At 39.4% G+C, this 19,201-nt stretch overlaps 1 protein-coding gene across 1 annotated transcript in view; it reads left to right on the top strand.

The window, feature by feature from the left end:
• Nucleotides 1–2,089, top strand: part of CCDC88A (coiled-coil and HOOK domain protein 88A) — an 888,939-nt gene extending 886,850 nt beyond the window's left edge. The window contains exon 31 of the mRNA XM_085612608.1: nucleotides 211–2,089. Within this exon, the coding sequence (XP_085468734.1) occupies nucleotides 211–1,236 (1,026 nt within the window). The 3' untranslated portion in view covers nucleotides 1,237–2,089. The remainder of the gene's footprint in view (nucleotides 1–210) is intronic.
• The last annotated feature ends 17,112 nt before the right edge of the window (nucleotides 2,090–19,201 follow it).

Here is a 19,201-nt window from a genome sequence, read left to right as displayed (position 1 = left end):
ATGCATTCCTTTTTCTTTACATGTTCATGCTTCTGTTTTTGTACATTATTGGCTAACATTAAAGTAAACCTCTACCTCCCCTCCAAAAATGTATTTGCTAAATCAGATAGGTAACTTAAGCTTAATTAAGTTCACACAAGTATATTATAATAAACATCTGCTGTCAAGATCTTGTAACATCTGTTTCATTGCTATGTTTCCCATCTTTAGTCTGCAAGTCAGGAAAATCTTTTAGAAGAAGTTATGAAAGGCTTGTCGGAGTCCACTGAATTTGTGATGAAGGAAAGGCCAGCAACACTGCCAGCGAGATTTAGTATTTTTACATCAAGTGATAGAAGTCGAACCAAGCCTGAACAATATGTAAAACCAAGCCTTCGCACACCAGAAGACACGAACAAAGCAGGGTCTCCGATTCAATATTCACCATGTACTCCGGGAAAGGTTACGCCAGAACACGACCAAGCAGAGTCAATGCACTCACAAAGACATTCAGAAAGTAGTAACCAGTATGCAACATTACCGCGTGCAAGCAGTGTTATCTCCACAGCTGAAGGTCCCAGTCGAAGGACAAGTATTCATGATTTTTTATCTAAGGACAGCAGACAACCAGTATCGATTGATATTTCTCCAACTACTGCTGAAACCAGCCTTCCTTCACCCTCTAGTGAGTACTCGGACATTAAGCTATCTCCTTATTCTCTTGTTGATACAGTGTGTCCTAGAAATTCCCCTGGTCAACAAGTTGCATGGAATGCGGTTCCAACTATGTCCTGTGGATGTGAGTCAGATAATGATTCCTGTAATGTGAGTCACATGGAATGTTCTGTTTGTGAATTAGACAGGTTAAGCAGGCCATTGACTGACAGTCCCCAAGCCGCTGCATTTCCAGATGTATTGTTGTTCAATGAAAAAGATATGACATCAAGAAGTGATCAGAGGCCGTGCGCGCTACCTCACATGTCTCATCCTTTTGTTTGCCTAAATACACAGTTGGTGAGCACCATCAGTGGGATACCTCAAAGGACTAAATCAAAAGAAACAGATGAAGGTTGTGAATTTCCATTAAAAGCTATCCAGACAAATAACGAACAAAACACAGACAAAAGGGTTGAACATGCACTACAGAACACAATAGGAAGCAGTAGTGAACTTAGTGTTTATACCAATGAATCAGAGTCTCAGCTTATGATGTCGGAGGATAATCAAACTGTTTGGTATGAGTATGGTTGTGTGTGAAAATGCAAATTATTGTTCGTTTAAAGAAAAACTGATCAGTGTTCAACTGCCGTAGCTGTTTTTGGTTATTATTTGATTGCTTTCTTAAGATAAATTATATATCCATAACTTGTGAGTTATCGGTCTTCTACCACATGCTTAAAAATAATCTATGATGGTCCAACTACTGTATTCTTTTTGCATTTAACTGACCAAGCTGTTCATTCCTATTGATGCTGTCTAGACCCGTCATCTGATGAATCTGCAGCATATTATTTGGCACCCACCAAAGGACATATTCTATTTTCTATAAAAACAAAATAATGGAACACTTTGAATGAAAAAAAGGTGTGTTTTTACAAATGCTGTGATTTGTATCTAGATCAGCATACAGAGTGTGTCCATGGAAGAAATAAGGGCCAAAAGATGAAAAAAAGAAATCCAGTACATTGTTTAAACCGGTTACTTTCATACAATGTTTTAACCCACAACAGACATTTGCACTTACTATTTACATTTTTAAAAATACTGTCTGGCTACTGTTGAAAGAAATGTGAACAATGTCTCTAATATTCATCACATCCTTGCTTTTAGGTGCCTTTGCAACTTGTTTTTCCTGAATGAAAATGAATGTATAAAATGTATCTCACAATAGCCTGCTTATTGGTTCACCAAGTTTACTCTGTACTTCTTATTTTTAGAAGATATACTGGATGGACTCGGATGCCATCATAATATATTTCTGTTTTTTGGTTGCATCTCACGCAGTAGGCATGTACTTTGTAGAGTTTCTGCATTGCTGGCACACATGCGACACTGCACCAAACAACCATACTCCGGCATTTTGTATTTTGGAGCCCAAATGTAAATTGCAAATCTCAGCAGCCTTACTCCAAGAAGCTGTTTGTGGTTTTTTTTTTAGTGTTTCAAAGGGGTTGGTTAGCAAGTAAAAATTATTTAAAATGATCTGTTTTATATGAACATTTTAACTCATGATAGAAATTTATGGTTACAATTTTCATAAAACATACATTTTCTTTGTTTTTAGTTATTGGTTTCTGCAAGTAACCAGGGCCACCAACGGGTTTTCATGAGGTGTGTGATTCATAGGACTTGTAGCTGAGTTTCCACAGGAAATCAATGACAGTCACAGATTTTTGATTGAATATGCTTTCAACTCCTAAGAGGGGAAATTGCACTTGATGCACTGTTTTGTAACTTTTAGTGTCTTTTCAAGATTCAAAGAGGTCGAGCACATTCTTTGGATTGTTGTTATCAATGCTCAAAAGTATGAACTCAGTAACCAATGAGCCATTTTATCTGGTGATCAAAAGTGTATGATGTTCTTCAGCAGCATGCATACATTTGCCATGCAGATAATTTGGGAGTCGAAATGCTGGGTCCTTGGAAAAATAATCTCCAAATTCCATTACAATTGGTTGAAGGGATTCTTTATAAAATTGGCTGGCAGAACGGCATCTCAAAACTTAGAATGCCACCAGAGGAGATCTGCCTTCCACCCAAGTCCCTATTTCTTATTTGTCCTCCAACTCTAGAAATCATTGATTCAATTACCTGTCATCACTCAGGCTACTATAAGGCATGTAGCATATCTTGTTTCACCCTATCTCTTCACTCAGCCCAGTTTGACTTACAGATGGCTGGTTTCAGAATTCAAATGGAAATCTGCCCTGGTCGAAAAAGTCAATGTAGCTCGGAGTGTTACATAGACGCGTCAGAGAAGAGGAAGGAAAATATATGTCTGAGAAACTCTACAGTTAAAGCGTGCATGTACCAGAGGTGTAGTTGGACATTGACATGTTGAGTGAAGAATACATCTTTTTCAAAACTTTCTCAGGAGACATCCATAGATTTATTAATGTCCTTTTCTGCAGTGGCTCTTCTCAGTGTACTCACAAATGAGAAATAATAGCCTCTACATTCCCTGCTCCACCCGCCGCTTGCAGTAGATTATGCATTTCTTTAGTTGGAGCAGTCTACAAAGGGCTTTGTGTACGGTGTCTGCTGATTTCATCAATAAATAGTGATATATGTAAATCTGAAAACCACCACCAATACCTATAAAAAAGCAAAAGTACATAAAATTATAAGATCAGAAACCTATAGATGATTGCACAAAACAACTTATCTTGTGCACTTTAGGCATACTTTGTATGCAAGCTTCTCCAAGTGGTTTAATGCATGGGCTCACATGCGGGATACTGTTATGGCTAAAACTATTACATTTATCCAAATCCTCCAGTAGTACCATATTCTTGGGTGTGAGTTTCTTTCAAGTGTGGGGAGTCCATTGCATGTGAAATGACAAAGACCACACCACATAAGCACTAATCCCCTTCAAGATTGCCCATCCAACAGGTTAGGACCATAGACACTTTCTCTATCTGGGGAGCACTACCTCAGTGCCAATGTTTTACCCCGGCCCTAGTTGGCACTTATAGTACTTTAAACGCAAGAGGGCTATAAATGACACAGTGAAGCCTGTGCTCTCCAATTTATCTTTCATTAAATATTTTGTTGTGCAAAAATGTATCATACAACTCTGCACGCTTTACAAGGTGTTTCAAAGTATACCATGCCATCTAGAATTGAAAATCCTGTCTAAGTATGACTTAGAATGTAAGGGAGTTGATCTCAGGAGAGAGTTGGTACTGGAGTCATTGCTCTGTGGAGGTTTCGCCAAGGATGCAGTATTTTAATGCATCTAAAGCTGAGATATTATACATAGTGTCCCATTTGAAGCACATATGGCTTCTGGTATACAGCGCAGATCTACAGCTGGAGCATCATCAGAGAATTCAGCTATTCCATTCAGGCTGCCTGTGGATGATTTGTTGTCCAATTTACTCAATCCTCCTGCTGTGACACTGCAGAAACACACTACAGGAACGTTTGTAGTTCTTACAGTTCGATACTTCATGTTTGTGTCTCTGTGGTAGTAAACGTGATGCCCAAAAGTGATTCATTAACACATAGGAAGAAGATGAAATCTAACTTATTTGAAAAACAGTTTAAATAAAACAATTTAAAATACTGTAAAGGAGAGCTAGCTAACTGGCATGGGCATATGACTTTGGATCTTGAAGTCTGTACTGTTTGTAAGATGGACTGTATGCCAGGGGTGAATGAGGTTCATTGTATTCTTCTGTCTGCGAGGAGGAGGACAATGTCCTCTGTTAGACATGCTGTAGGAGTGAGTTTGGTTAGCCTCAACACTATAAGTCGGGCTTTGCCACGCAGCAACCTGTTGAGGGCACTGCTCAGGCGAGCTGAGCAGCAAGAGTGGTGCTGTGTGGGATACCATGAAAGGCTCATGCTGCTTTGGTTGTGGATTTCCAACATTCTTTCTAAAACACGCACCTAGACAGATGGGTGTGCTGATACCAGTATTTTGTAAACGGGGAAGGGCAAGGCCAATGCTATTCCATTTATAAAAGGCTTGTTTCCTTTTGAACCTTTCCTCTTATGAGCCTTGTTTCTGACAATGAGAGACGCCTGGTCATAAACCATCAGTTTCTGGGCACTTTCAATGCCGCATGGCCTATTCTGTCTGTCTGACCATTTAGTGACATAGTCATTGATCAAGCATGCAGTGAATGCTGTGCTTAGGTCTACTGTTTTTCTGACATTGGTGAAGGGCAGAAAATCAAAAACTAATTGATGTGGTCAAGAGGTGTTTTTAATCGGGTTCTTCCTTACCCCTTTTTGTGAATACTGAAAGTAAACTGGCATGGTCCCAGTGCTCAATGTGGAAACGGGTGAAGAGTGCGATCAGCCATGATGTATCTGCAGAGACTTTATGTGAGCAAAGCTTATTGTGCCATCAGGACATCATACAGTTTCGGCTATTGCAAGGCCATGCCCTATGAAAATGAAATTGTGGTGATGTGTTTTGTGGTTTTTGCCAGATGAGCAAAATACTGGGAATGCCATTAGGTGACAAGAATATATCTGGTGAAAGGATTGACCGCATTTTAGAAACATTTAAGTAGTAGAAACAAATAGCTGGTTCTTTGTGTCTGTCAGCAATAAATGAGTTGATTTGCTGCACAAGAGTACAGAACCATGATTTAAACCTCTCAACAGAGGCAGAAGTTTGAAATGGGTCAGCCTTTTCATTTACAGCCTTTGTCAGAGATACTTGTTAGGGGAAGATGTCAATGAAAAATAGACCCTACACCTCATCCTTCAGTCACTCAGACCTCTGTATGCCAGCAAAGAGCCAGTGCTGATGGAGTTCTCCCTGAAATTGGAAAGGCTGATCTTGAATCAATGGATCCAGCAGGATGTAAAAAGGGTGTACACCCACTTACCAGGTTTCCGTCAGATTGTCATCCACGACAATTATCAAATCCAGACAGATACCAAGAAAAGCTCAGTGAAGAAGGGAAACAAAGGCTGCAAACCCTGTTAATACACGTAGTACAGCTGGCAGGATGGTTACGCAGTTCTAGTCAACAAGCATTCTGATCTCCAGAAAGAGAGAATGTAAAACTGAGGCCCATTGAGGACTCTGGGCTCACAAACAATATAAAAAGAAAGAAGTGTTTAAGATGTTTTCCTTGTTGGATATTCTAATGTCATAGTAAGGAAGGGATTGCATCTTCTCTGTTCCCTTTCAGGATGCCTATTTTCATTATTATTTTCTGCCAGCTTACAGAAAACTCCTTGGAGTATTTGGCTTCAAGACTTTGTATACCTTGTGGACCAGAAATCCACAGATCCTTTGAGAGCCTGCGGTCATATATGTTGTTAGTGACAGGCCAGTATATCATGATCTTATCTGGTAAACACAACAGCCTTCTGAATTAGCAAGACTTTCGTTCAACAGATGTGATGCCCAGGTGACAGAATGTTGACTTATCTCTTAGTTTAGCAGAGCGAAATGTGGGTTTTGTCACACGATATTAGATTTAGATAAAGGTCAGGTATAGATTAATATTTTGAAACCATGTGTACTTTCTTTTTCACATCACTATAGATTAAATATGAAAATGGTTCTCAGGCAGTACACCTCAATAACTGATAAGTACTGGAAGGATAGACACTTATTTATTGTATATGGCAGATTAGCCAAAGGCGTAGGAGTAACAGACAGCACTTCACTGAATTTTCACTTGTATCATGAAGTGATATGTTTCAGCCAAAGGCTAAGGAAACTACAGTAGTAGGACATCTGTAAGCTGGATACCTAGGGGCATCCTACTTGCTGAAAAAGCACTTCAACACCCCATCAAGGGTAGCAAGTGCTATATAAATGCAAACCTTTTCCCCTCTTCTATCCCTCGACTATCCTTCTCAATCCAAATAACTGACCAACATAGCCACCAATCAAATTACTTTCATATTTTCACTATACTAATTCACCACTAATCCTTTATGGGTTACAGAGTAGCGTGCTACTCGCCAAAAAAGGGCTTTGACGCATCATCATGGGTAGTAAGCGCTATATAAATGTATTTACAATACAATACAATATTTACTAATCTTTCACTCAACACAGGGTCACAAGCAAAGTTGCTGAATTGCTCTGCACTGCCTGCCAGGGAGAGACTAGAAATGTTCCAATTTACAAAGATATGAAGCATTTCTTCTTTCTGTTTGCACTGGTGCACCGTGTGCAGCCTCTCACCAAAACACGCACACCTACACCATAGTGCAAGAGTACCTCCGTTACAGGCAGGATTGTTTTTGTGCAGTAAGGGACACCTTCCTGCACAAAAACAATCTTTAGAGCAATTTTCCTCTTTTTATGTGTGCTGCAGAATGCAGCACACGTGGAAAGAGGAAATAACAAGGAGAAATAAAGATATTTCTCCTTGTTACACATCACTGTGGAAGGCGTAGCATTTTGACGCAGTATCAGGTTTACTAGCTTTAGTAAATCTGGGAATGTGCCAAAATCAAGGGGTGGAAGCATGGGAACACCTATACTCCACCCATGAAACCCCTACCAACGTAAATGTTATGCAGTGCAAGCTACTGCTTTGCGTTACATTTCTTTACAAAGCCGTGCAAGGCAGAGCAATTCATCCCTTGCATGATTTTGCAAGGGGCTTATTGAAGGCATTGTGTTGTCCTTGCATTGCCTTGCGCACCACAACGACAACGCAAAGACTTAATAAATATGGGCCCTAATCTTGATTGACACTTGACATTTGACCTGTGTTACATGGATTTGCTAAACACTTTTTCCTGCACACTAGGGCAGAGAATTTGTTTGTAATATGCGTGGTGCATCACATCTTTGACTAGGCCATTTTGGTTCCTTTTTCCAAATTTGTATGGTAATGCCGGGTAAAAATTTCAAGGATGGGTGATGTGCAAGGGTGGTTTTATCATTTAGAAGACAATTGATATACCTGTGGTCACACTGATAATGGATTTTCTATACCTTCTTCAAATTCTTTATAACCTGCTCAGCTCTCTTCCCTTCCTATTCTTTGGTACATCTGAATCCCTCTATGGCCCTGATTACGAGTAAAGAGGTGTCAAATAAACGCATGCTTTTATGCATGAATTTCGATCCACATTATAATGATATGATTGTTTTTTTTCTCACCTGCTCTTCCTGGATGTGGAACAAGTAAACATGGTGTTTCTGGACTGTAATACTAGCCAGAAAATTGATATGAAGTTTGTGCTGCCGCAGCACCCAAGAGTCATTCCACATTTTTTAAATAGCAGGGGAGCATGCAATGCGAAAACATACCCTTTACTCCCCTACTCGAACCACGCCACCCATTGGACCGTGCATACATTTGCCACCTGTTCAAAGCGAACTAAATATACTCTAGAAAACCGCATGCAATAGTAGATTCCGTGTGTTTTTATGACTGAAAGAATCTGCCCCATGCAGTAATTCCCCATTCCTTGGGGTCTTACACCTAATTGCACGTACAATTCGGAATCAGGGGCTTGTGATTGCAAATACCTGAGAACTGAGTGGCATTGACACAGTGGTACCATTTATATCTTAGGATGTCACCACTCTTGGTTTGCTTTTCTAGTGCCTAGCACTGTGATAGAGTGAGAAGAGCTTCCAGGCTGCCAACCGACAGGGTATCTATAAATAGAGGTCATGAATCTGAGGAAATCAATTATACATGAGAACCAATGTTATATAATGCTTTCCTCTTTGCACTTAAAACTACCACATGCACTAAGTTATAAAACACTGGGGTAGAAAAACACTAATTATATTAAACCCAATATAATTGCAGTTATTACGATTACTATTGCTTGTTGGGTAGACCTGCTGATGCCCCCTCCGCACACTGTCCAGAATTTGTCGAGTTGAATTGGAAAAACACAGGTCAGGTTTGCTTGGAACACACCACAATGCAGATTTACTCCTGCCTGCCTGGAGGGCTTAGCTATATAATTCACTGGAGAAAAACAGTTTCAAACCCACAGCATGCCATTTGCACACTTATGGTCAGCTTGCTGTCTATGAGGAGTCGGAGACATCCACTCGAACTCTTTTATTCAGGGTGTCACTTAGGCTATGGTGGGAAATTTTTTGACAGATGCCCTTCATACGCCAAACTCTAAATGACCACATTGGTTTCTACATGGTGTGTGCATAATTGACAACAAAATGAATGTCATTGCGTTCTTTACATGCTAAACTTTTTGTGCCAACATCTTTGACATTGTTAAATGTTATCAGATTTCTTGGTCATATCAGCATGCCCTGCTTTAAATTTGTTATTGTACTCTGAATTGTAAACACAGGAAATATGGAAATAGAGTTTTTACATTAATCTCTAAGGGCCCGATTCACAGAACTAACTTAAGACAAAATCCTAAACTTACTACCATTTTCGTATTCACAGAAGGCACTTACTCATTTTGGTATTCACAGAAGACACTTACTCACTTCGGTATTCACAGAAGTTAGGAGTCCTAACTTTAGGACTCCTAAATGCCTTCTGTGAATACCGAAAGTCTTAAAATTAGGATTTTTCTCAGTTTAGGAGTCCTAAAGTTAGGACTCCTAACTTTACTACTACTAAATTGAGAAAAATCCTAATTTTAAGACTTTCGGTATTCACTGAAGACATTTAGGAGTCCTAAAGTTAGGAGTCCTAACTATACTACTACTAAACTGAGAAAAATCCTAATTTTAAGGCTTTCGGTATTCACAGAAGACATTTAGGAGTCCTAAAGTTAGGAGTCCTAACTTTACTACTACTAAATTGAGAAAAATCCTAATTTTAAGACTTTCGGTATTCACAGAAGGCATTTAGGAGTCCTAAAATTAGGAGTCCTAACTATACTACTACTAAACTGAGAAAAATCCTAATTTTAAGGCTTTCGGTATTCACAGAAGGCATTTAGGAGTCCTAAAGTTAGGAGTCCTAACTTTACTACAACTAAATTGAGAAAAATCCTAATTTTAAGACTTTCGGTATTCACAGAAGGCATTTAGGAGTCCTAAAGTTAGGACTCCTAACTTCTGTGAATACCAAAATGAGTAAGTGCCTTCTGTGAATACCAAAATGGTAGTAAGTTTAGGATTTTGTTTTAAGTTAGTTCTGTGAATCGGGCCCTAAATCTTTTAGTAATTTGTCAAAAAGCATTGGTTTCATATGGAAACATTCTGAATATCAACCCATTTACATAGTCACTAATAACTCACAATTGTAATTTAATTTAATATTTAACAGTTCATGTTGGTGCTGTATCAAAAGCTTTTCCAAAATCCAAGCACTGTATATAATATCCACCGTGTTTTCCCGAACTACGATTTTGCTGACCATATGCAAAAACATATAATTTCAAAGACGAGCAGGATTGTTAAAGCTCTATTATTTTGCTATCCGCTTTAACAGCAATTCTCCTACTGAGTTCTCTACTTTTAAAACTATATATACACAAGAAGAACAATAGTGCAGCAGTGTTGTAGTGTCAGTGGGATGCCGGCAGGTCCTATATCTTTTATGGTTCATTGTATACATGATCAAAGCCGTCTTCTCTGTTTTTTGTTTCCAGACAATGATTTGCCTCTATATTATAGGGCACCATATAGATTAGATAAGTGTATAACGTGCTAACAGTCCTTCCTTGTCATGATGAGACTGATGGAGAGTCACGTAATTCTTATCGCAGCTACATTTCTGGCGTACTGTATCAGGATATACATATATATGTATATAATGTTGCTTTGCAGATGTTCTGAGATTTTTATAGGGTTGGCTGGGGACGAGGAGCAACCATTGTTGTTTTACAGTGTGCATATAAAAAATTGTTGATAGTCTTGCATTTTCTGTTTTGGGCAGTTTAACGTTTACACTTTACTTAATGCACTAAAGAGATATGGAGTAGTCTTGTAAAGGCAATTAATTCCTTGTGTTCTCCTAGTGGCATACTGATACATGGTTTGTGCCAGTATTTTTAAAATTAACCATATTAGATAAACTGAGTAGTGCCACTTTGCGGTTCCCCATCTCCTTAGATTTAAGGCACCCAGTATTACAGCAGTGAAAAAAATAGGACAGCACTAACAATAGTGTGATATAGGCACATCTCTATAAAAACATAATCATTTTATTGTGAAAATTACTTCAGAAATCAAAGGAAATTGTATTTTTTTATTCTCTATATAGAGTGTAGTACAGATATAATTCATCTTTGTTTTGCTTTGGAAAGGCTGCAGAGGTCAAATTTGGGAGATATATTTTCCCAATAGGGCATACTTCATGCTGTGTTTTTGAAAAAAGACTTTGAAAACAGTGACACAGTTTTTAATTTTGAAGTGCAGGCTGAGTAGCTCTTCCTTCCAACTCACAATATGTAGTTGTCCTTATTATAGTCATTGCAAGGTAAAATTAATGTTCCTTGTATTTCCACCTTATAAAATGGTTTGTGTTCTTATAATATATGAAACAGCATTTGTTCCATGTGTGCACTACAACCAACAGGACAACGTCCATTGGTAGATATAACATTTGGTGTCAGAGAGCTGCTCTGGGATCTATGGCAGAATTTTATTCCAGATACTCCAGAACACTTTGCACTTCTAGAGCAGCTCAGTTACCATTGTTGGTGTGTAAAATTCTGCTGAAATTTATGATATTTATCTCCAGATTTCCTTGAAAGCTGTGACAGGCCAACATTACTCTGTATCAAGTTAAAAGTGCTGTTTTGTGTTCTTTGTAGTTCCTATAGTGCCATGCTCTTGGTAGTGTGACAGGTTGAACTCTGAATTGTGACTATTATCTTTTTATGTGATAATGTTTTACTGGGGATATGTAGGTGGCCATCTGAAATGTTGAATTTCACCTGTATGTTGTACGTTGGATAAGGGTCTGCTACTTTTCCCATCAGGAGTTTTTTATCCACATATATTTTTGTAAGTAAATATGTGATGTACTGCAAATTATACTACATTTTTTCTTCTGCAGGTGTGGAAGCAACACCATCAATAAGAAATTCAAAAAGCAGGTCTAGGGAGCAACAAAGTTCATAAATCTAGCCACCCACTCTGCAAGAGATGTGGGGCATGTGGTGAGTTTCCTGCCCAGATTGTAAATGAGATTATCATAGTCTCATTTACAAAACTAACTGCATTACCAGAATCCATGCACATGGCATTAACCAGTGAATTATTTGCTTGCTTGGTTGGCTTGGTGTCTTGCTTCACAGTTAAGCCACTTTGGGTTGCTATTATAAGCTTTGCCTGGGCAGGGAACATGCCACAATCTTCTTAATGAATTTAATGCCACAGATAAATGGGTTTAGAGTTTTTAAAACATTTGCTAAAACCAGTCGGTAACATAAGGCAAAATAACTGCTTCTCTTGCATGGCAAAAATATATAAGAAAGTGTCCTTGCTATGTTTGTTCACCGCACATGTATTTCTAAAGAGCATTCAGTGTTTTGAAATTGTGGGTGCATTCTCCTGTAATTCATCAATAGCTTTCTACCTATTCCTTATCCAGTCTAACTCAAATTCTGTTGCATGACAGTATTTCCTCATTTTACTAACTTTTCTCATTACTTTTACATCTCTTACCTTATCTTTCTCATACTCTCTTTCTTTTTCTTTCTGCATTCGAACAAAACAGAGAGAGAAAAGTGTCCTTCAATTTCTCAGAGAGAACATTAGTTCTGAATTGCCAAGACAGACGACCGTAGAACCGTTAACAAAACATTGGGAATTTTATCCAGTCTTCAAGAATAGTGCAGGCAAGGACTACATCTTCCTTGAATCAAGGAGCTCTTCTTGAGTCTACTGCAGAACGATGTAGAATGTCTTAAGAATTTATTGCATATTGCACTGTGCAAAGATCTCGAACTCGTGGACAGCTCTGCTCTCTCAAGGATCGGATCATGCATTTTAGTATATCAGGACAACCCCAGAACATCGAAAATCACGTTGCCATTAAACTCGGTCACCTACCTCCTTGGAGGTGCAGCTTATTGTAAGCAACATTTATCAGTTTGTATTTCATGATCTTCACTTGAAACGTGTATTTGACAAAACCACCAATGTAAAGTACACAGACTTTTGCTGGCATGTTCACTGCCTTATGAAGTTAGCAGATACTGCATGACGATGCTCTTTCATGGGACTATTGTATTGATGCCACCTTATCTGAAGAAATGTTTGATGTTTGCAAAGCACAACACCTCCTTAAGATCTGCAGTAACATAGCCCACAACTACTTATGGTCTGCAGTAACATAATTTCTACAAGGATGTTTTTATGACATTAGCCAGGTGAAGTGGATAATCATCTGAGGTTTCCTGCAACGTGTTTTTTTTTCAATTAAAGGTCATGCCATACTTGTGTCAGTACCGATTTATTTAAGTAGTTTTGTTTTAGTTTACTTTTTTCATTGCTGTTTTTTTTTCATTGCTGTTTTCACTTGTGAGTGAAATAAATGCTGCCATTTATGTAAGTTTACTTCTAACTTCATTCTGTAAGAAGACAATGTAAATAACGACATGAAGTAATATTTTACTTGACATTTAAGTCTAAGAACCTGCTCATTTATTAAAACATGTCCTGTTTTGACCGTTATTGTTTTTCTTGTGTCCTCTAAAAAGCATTTTATTGGTTTTGATAATTTTCTGGAACACACAGTTGACATTTATCTAACTGATATATAATGCCTAGGTTACGTACCGGTAATCTTCATTACTCTAAATCTGGGTCAGGGCTGGACTGGGAACCCAAACCGGCCATGGCCAACTGCTCGGCCGGCCCCCAGAAGGGGGGAGGAGGGGCCGCTGAGCTGTTTGCTACGGCCGGCTTCGGACGATTTTGTTACAAGGGGCCGATATTGCCTGCCCCATTAACAAAAACAGCCCCCGGGGTGCCCAAAACCGGCCCCCACCCTAGCCACCATCCGGGGAAATGCCCGGTGCCCGCTACAGCCAGTCCGGCCCTGATCTGGGTCATCCTAATTGCAGTCCTTTCTTCATGAGAAGTTACCTTTCCCTCGTACAGGCTTCTATAGCCTTTAACAACCTGCCTCAACAGATGGTGACTAATAAAGTTTTTCGAATACAACTCTTTTGCAAGTCTTTGTTACATGCATATTATGCAGCTAGACAACCCCACTTTTTCCTTCTTCCTGTTAATACCAAGATAATTTTGATAAATATATCCCACTCAGTGGAAAGAGGTGAGATTTTAGGACTGTGACAAAGATGAGCCAGATTCGGAGTAATGAAGATTTATGTTAAGTAATCTAGGCATTACCTCCTTATCTGTTCATCCTGGTTGCCGTTCTAACTTCATTAGTACATTTCGATCTCTCTTAGGAACATACACATACCAGTCACTCAAGTAATGCGTCCATGATTTATTTGCCAAAGAATTGCTTTGGCCAAACCACCCTCAAATTTCGATGTTATACTCAGGATGCTGCTAAACCCCTTGTCGCTTTACCCACAATGAAGGAAGGAACATCTTTATTTATCTTAGTAAAAGCTGAGATAATAGCTGATCTGACTCAGTGATTAATAGTAGACGTAGTGGGCTTATGATCTTTGTCACTTGATCCAAAAGTCACTAAAAATGATTGTCACAATCTGAATATTGGCGTACATTCCAAGTATATTAGGACTGCCCTTCTCACGTCCAATAGAGTCAGACTATGTGTAAAAAAACTTGACAAATTACTTTCTGCTCTAAATGGAACTTAAAAGAAATATTTGCTTTAAAGATAGGGCCTTTCTTAAACACATTTTTGTCTGCGGCTTTTCAATCATGGGTACTATTTCGCTCAGTCTTCTAGCTGATGTTATTTCCAGTAAAAAGAACCTCAGCAGGCAGAAAAGAGACCAAAGCAATGACTCGAATGGAGGTTTTTGTAACCCATTTAATACTAATGATCTTGAAAGCCATTTAACACTAATGGAAGGCCCCAAGGTGGAATCAGGGAAGGACCAATAGGTTTGCGATTCTGAAAACTCATTTGCAATCAGCCCGCTAAGGTTTCCATATTAGAAATAGAATTGCCATGTTGTTAAATCACCTTAGAAGCTGTCCACTGAAACTTTAGCAAGGAAACAGTTAACCCCAGAATAAACCATACAGAAATCTAATATCGTAAAAGAATCATAAGAATTGAGATCCAAATATTCCTCACAGCACCACTTCCAGTGTCCCCTATATGAAGCTAACATGGTTGACTTTCTGCGTTGCTGAATCAACTCTGCATTCTTCGGAGAGCAACCCAACCTTTGAAGATTTATCCTCTCAGAAGTCAGGCTGTCAGACAGCTTCTTGAGAATAAAATCTGGCAGGCTCAGTAAATGCTGAGGTCAGGGAACTGTTTGTGAGTTCATCGGTTCCATCACTGCATCTTTCTAAAAAAGTGAGAGCCATGGCCGTCTTGGCCAAAAAGGAATGTAATGTTGTATTATTCCTTGAGTCGTGTGCTACCGCGCAACTCATGGTCATGTTGTGTACATTTGTTTGGGCATTCTCGAGCGTGGCCGTTCGGTTGTGAAGAATCCCTTAGCAACGCCAGTGTTGGCGTTGGATTCTCCGCAGCTTGACGGCTCCGTTCGTGGCTGCATTCTTATCTGTATAAACCTACAAAGAAAGCCTGGTTTTCCCTCGTCCTTCATTTAACAACTTGGTGACGAGCGGGAACTTCTTCCGCACCCTACGCCAAGATCCTGCTTCCAAATTGCCCCTCCAAATCCAAATCGCCTGGGAGCAATTACAGCGCCTTACATCACCGTTATCCTAATTAACAGAACCTCTACTCTCTCCACTTAAACCTTTTGGAACACTTTTAGGAGAGAAATTGGGGGAAACGCTAACAATAGGCATTTTGGCCATTTCACGCATAGTGCATTCACACACCCAAGCTTTGTGTGACCATGCCCTGGTGCAGAAGTTAAACAGAAAAGTGTTCTCTGTCGCAAACAGGACCAGCTACAGCTTCCCCTTTTGGTAAACCAGAGTCTAAGACACTCCCCATTGCAGATGGAAAATTGTGCAGGATTGAAATTTCTGGCTCTGATGATCGCCCTGAATGTTTGCTGTCTCTAGAGTGTCAAAAGCTGAATGGGAAATCAGATTTGTCTATGCCCAGCTCCCAATTGACTGAATTAACAGGCACCCTTTCATGTTCACATATGAGGAACAACCTGATTGTCCATTCATATAAGTTCCACTTGACCCTGAATCCCAGGTGCGAAAGCTTATATAACTAACACAGATTTCAGCTCTCTTCGATTTAAATTCCCCACCCTCAAATCAGTAGTTGCCAGATTCCAGAACACCAGAATGCGCTAGATAATGGCTTCAAATGAAGGTGAGTTAAAGGAACATCTGCTGTTGTGGCAGACTTGAGTCCTTCAACAACAAAGCTACCTGGCTTGATTGGAGTAGCCAGATGATTCAATGACAAGAACACCCTGCCCAAATCTGTCTAGCTCCAATGGATGCCCTGAGGAAATATCAGACTTGGCTTGTTGAAATTCATAAGAAATTCAATTCTTGCAACATTTGAACAGAGTTTTTCCTGTCCTTCTTAGCCCTAATGAAAGAGGAAGCAGATAGTAAAATATCATCAAGGTATGGAAATAACTGAATCCATGTAAGATGTAACAACTATTACAGGTGCCAATACCTTTGTGAAGGTTCTGGGAGATGACAACTAATGGGAGGACCGTAAATTAGAAATGGATCTCTCTTACAGTGAGCCTGAGAAATTTCTGAAAGTCTTTGTGAACAGGAAAGTGCAAATATGTGTCTTGCAAATAAATCTATTGTCATTAGGAAAACTTCTGCATTTATCACAGGGACCACTGTTTTAAAGGGACACTTTCTTGAACGTTACTTTTTGTACAAAATACATTCAGCTGTTTTAAATCAAGACCCAGCCTGATCCCACTTGAAGGCTTGTGGACCATAAACAAAATAGTATACACCCCTAGACCCTGTTAGTGATGGAGAGCTGCTTAAATTGTCTGTTTTTCCAGAAGGACGTGATCCCCTTTCAGCAGATATTTCCTCTTCACTGGATCCCTGTGTGAGATATTTGTGCACGAAGTTCTGTGGCAAGACCCTAAAAGTCTATTCTCATTCCAGCAGTCATAATGTCCAAGACCCTCTGGTCTTGGATCTGTTTTTTTACAGGTATCTGCAAATTTTAATAAACAACCCAACAAGTTCTTGAATCCCGGTATAGTCATTGATTTGCTGGTTGAGGTGGATTGACCAGAGTGGGCAGTTAAGATTTGTCATTGAAGGCGCCCCTACTCCCCAACCCCCAAATCACTGACCCTACCATGAAAAGGATATCTATTTGAGAATCCTATCTTTGACTTCTGTTGTCCTCATAGTTGAGAAATTAAGCATCAGGGCCTTCCTTTGAACGACTGGATGATTTTCCTTTTCTACACCCATTTCTTTAAGCATTTCCTCAAGCTGAGGACCGAATAGCTAAGGACTCAAAAACTTCAAGTGTGATATTGTAGACCTTTGTATATCTTCCAGCTTTCAAGGACTCACTCAAATGTACGTACAGGCTGATGTAATACATCCTGAGGGTGTAGCTGCTGCACACATATTATGGAAGGTAGTGTTGGATAAGAATTTGGCCATTAAGTACATGTTGGCCAGCAACTCTGTACAGTCTTCACCTTAACCATCAAATAATTTCTTAAAATCCTTCCGAAACTTTCAGGATGCATAAGTTGCATATGTGGCTGCATTGAATAAAAAAGCAATGCCCATTCAGACCTTGTATGTGGAGTCTTATGGCATGTCATCGTAAGATGCCAAATTAGAAGACATTCTTGCAAGGGCAGAATTAACTCTTAACTGCCTGCCTGAAATGTTTCTACAAATTATACAGCAAATGTCCTTTATTCAGGAACCTCAGAAAACTAGCCTTTTCCACTCTCTTTCTGGAACGGATTCGATCACTTTGTGGAGACTAGGGGGCATATTATCAAGAACGGCGTTAAAATCATCGCCACTTTAGCGGCAGGAAACTGCCGCTAAAGCGGCGATAATGGGCTTGATAATATGCCCTTGTGAATTCCAATAGAAGCCCATTTTCTAGTGTGAACATGGGCTTCTATTGGAATTCTCAAGGGCATATTATCAAGCCCAATATCGCCGCTTTAGCGGCAGTTTCATGCCGCTAAAGCGGCGATAATTTTAATGCCGTTCTTGATAATATGCCCCTAGGAATCAGAAGCAGATAGACCAATAGTGCTGAAAGATTCATTTTGCTTTGCTTGATCTATTAATTCCAAACCACAGGTTTATCTTAATACTTTGTAAACCCTCCTTCATCTGGTATCTTAGAAGAACCTACTGTGTATGAGGTTCAGCCTCACAATCCTCTGTAACATTCCCATCCCCTGTTCCAGCCTCAGACATTTTTTTTGCTTTTTCTTGAGATTGCAGTGCTGAAGCAACTGCCTTGTCAATAATCCCATGCATGTCATCAAGAGATAAGACTAGATACCCCAAAGAACAACCTGGAGAAGGAAAACGTTTGTGCATCCTTTTCTCTTTACACTTCATTTGATCCATTTTGATTGGAGGCTGTTAGACACTGGCTGAGCACAGCATCTTCTCTTAAATACTGATCAGTACCTCCCTATTTCCTACTGAGCTCGCAAGAGGTCGAGAGGTACCAATCAGCCTGCTCTATAAAGACACTGCAAGGACACCACCACATGTTGCCACTGTAAATTAGTGGCTGGCTCATACTCAGCCAAAGACTGCCCACTCCCAGCATAAATGTGTCCCTGCCTCTCCGGAGGACGTGTTGGAATGGTACTGGGGCAAGATGGAGCCTAATTTATAAAACACGAAAATGTAAGTATTCCAATGCATATTGTTGCGGCCGCCCGTCTACAACAGAAGACAGCAACAAAAAAAGAAGAAGGAAAGGAGAAGAGGTGTTTTCACGCAGTATAGTATGCATGAAAGAAAGACTTACAGCTGGAGTTGTTTAAAACAAACGTTATCTTTGCTCATGGTGCTGCTTTGTGTCTGTTGTTTATCATTTATAAATTGACAAAGGTATTTAACAAAACAACTTTATTAGTCAACATTCATTGTGGCATTTTGCTAACTGGTATAGAATCCTGTCTCGAGGAGGGAATAACTCCTCCAAAAGTAAGCATTGTGACGAGGAAGAACAGATACAAAGGTAATTATGTTTAACTGTTCATACCTTTCTTATTTACTTTAAGAATCATGTTTTAAACACCAGAAAACTGCAAAGAATCCCAGTGGGTTTCAGATATTGCAGCAATTGTATTTCATGCTATACATGTGTCAAGTGTTCCTTTTAAAAGTAGTTAAAGTTTTTGACTGAAAACATTTAGTACATCAACAAACTTCTGTTTTATGTTCAAGCACAATTTTGTATTAGATCACTAAGTGAGTTCATTGAAAAAAAGCCAGATGAAAACTGTCATTTTATTCAACATGGACAAAAGAAGGGCTGTTTTTTGTATTCAAGAA

The sequence above is a fragment of the Triturus cristatus genome, chromosome 6, assembly GCF_964204655.1.
Source record: "Triturus cristatus chromosome 6, aTriCri1.1, whole genome shotgun sequence".
In the NCBI taxonomy this organism is placed as follows: Eukaryota; Metazoa; Chordata; class Amphibia; order Caudata; family Salamandridae; genus Triturus; species Triturus cristatus.
This window is presented reverse-complemented; position numbering and strand designations above follow the sequence as displayed.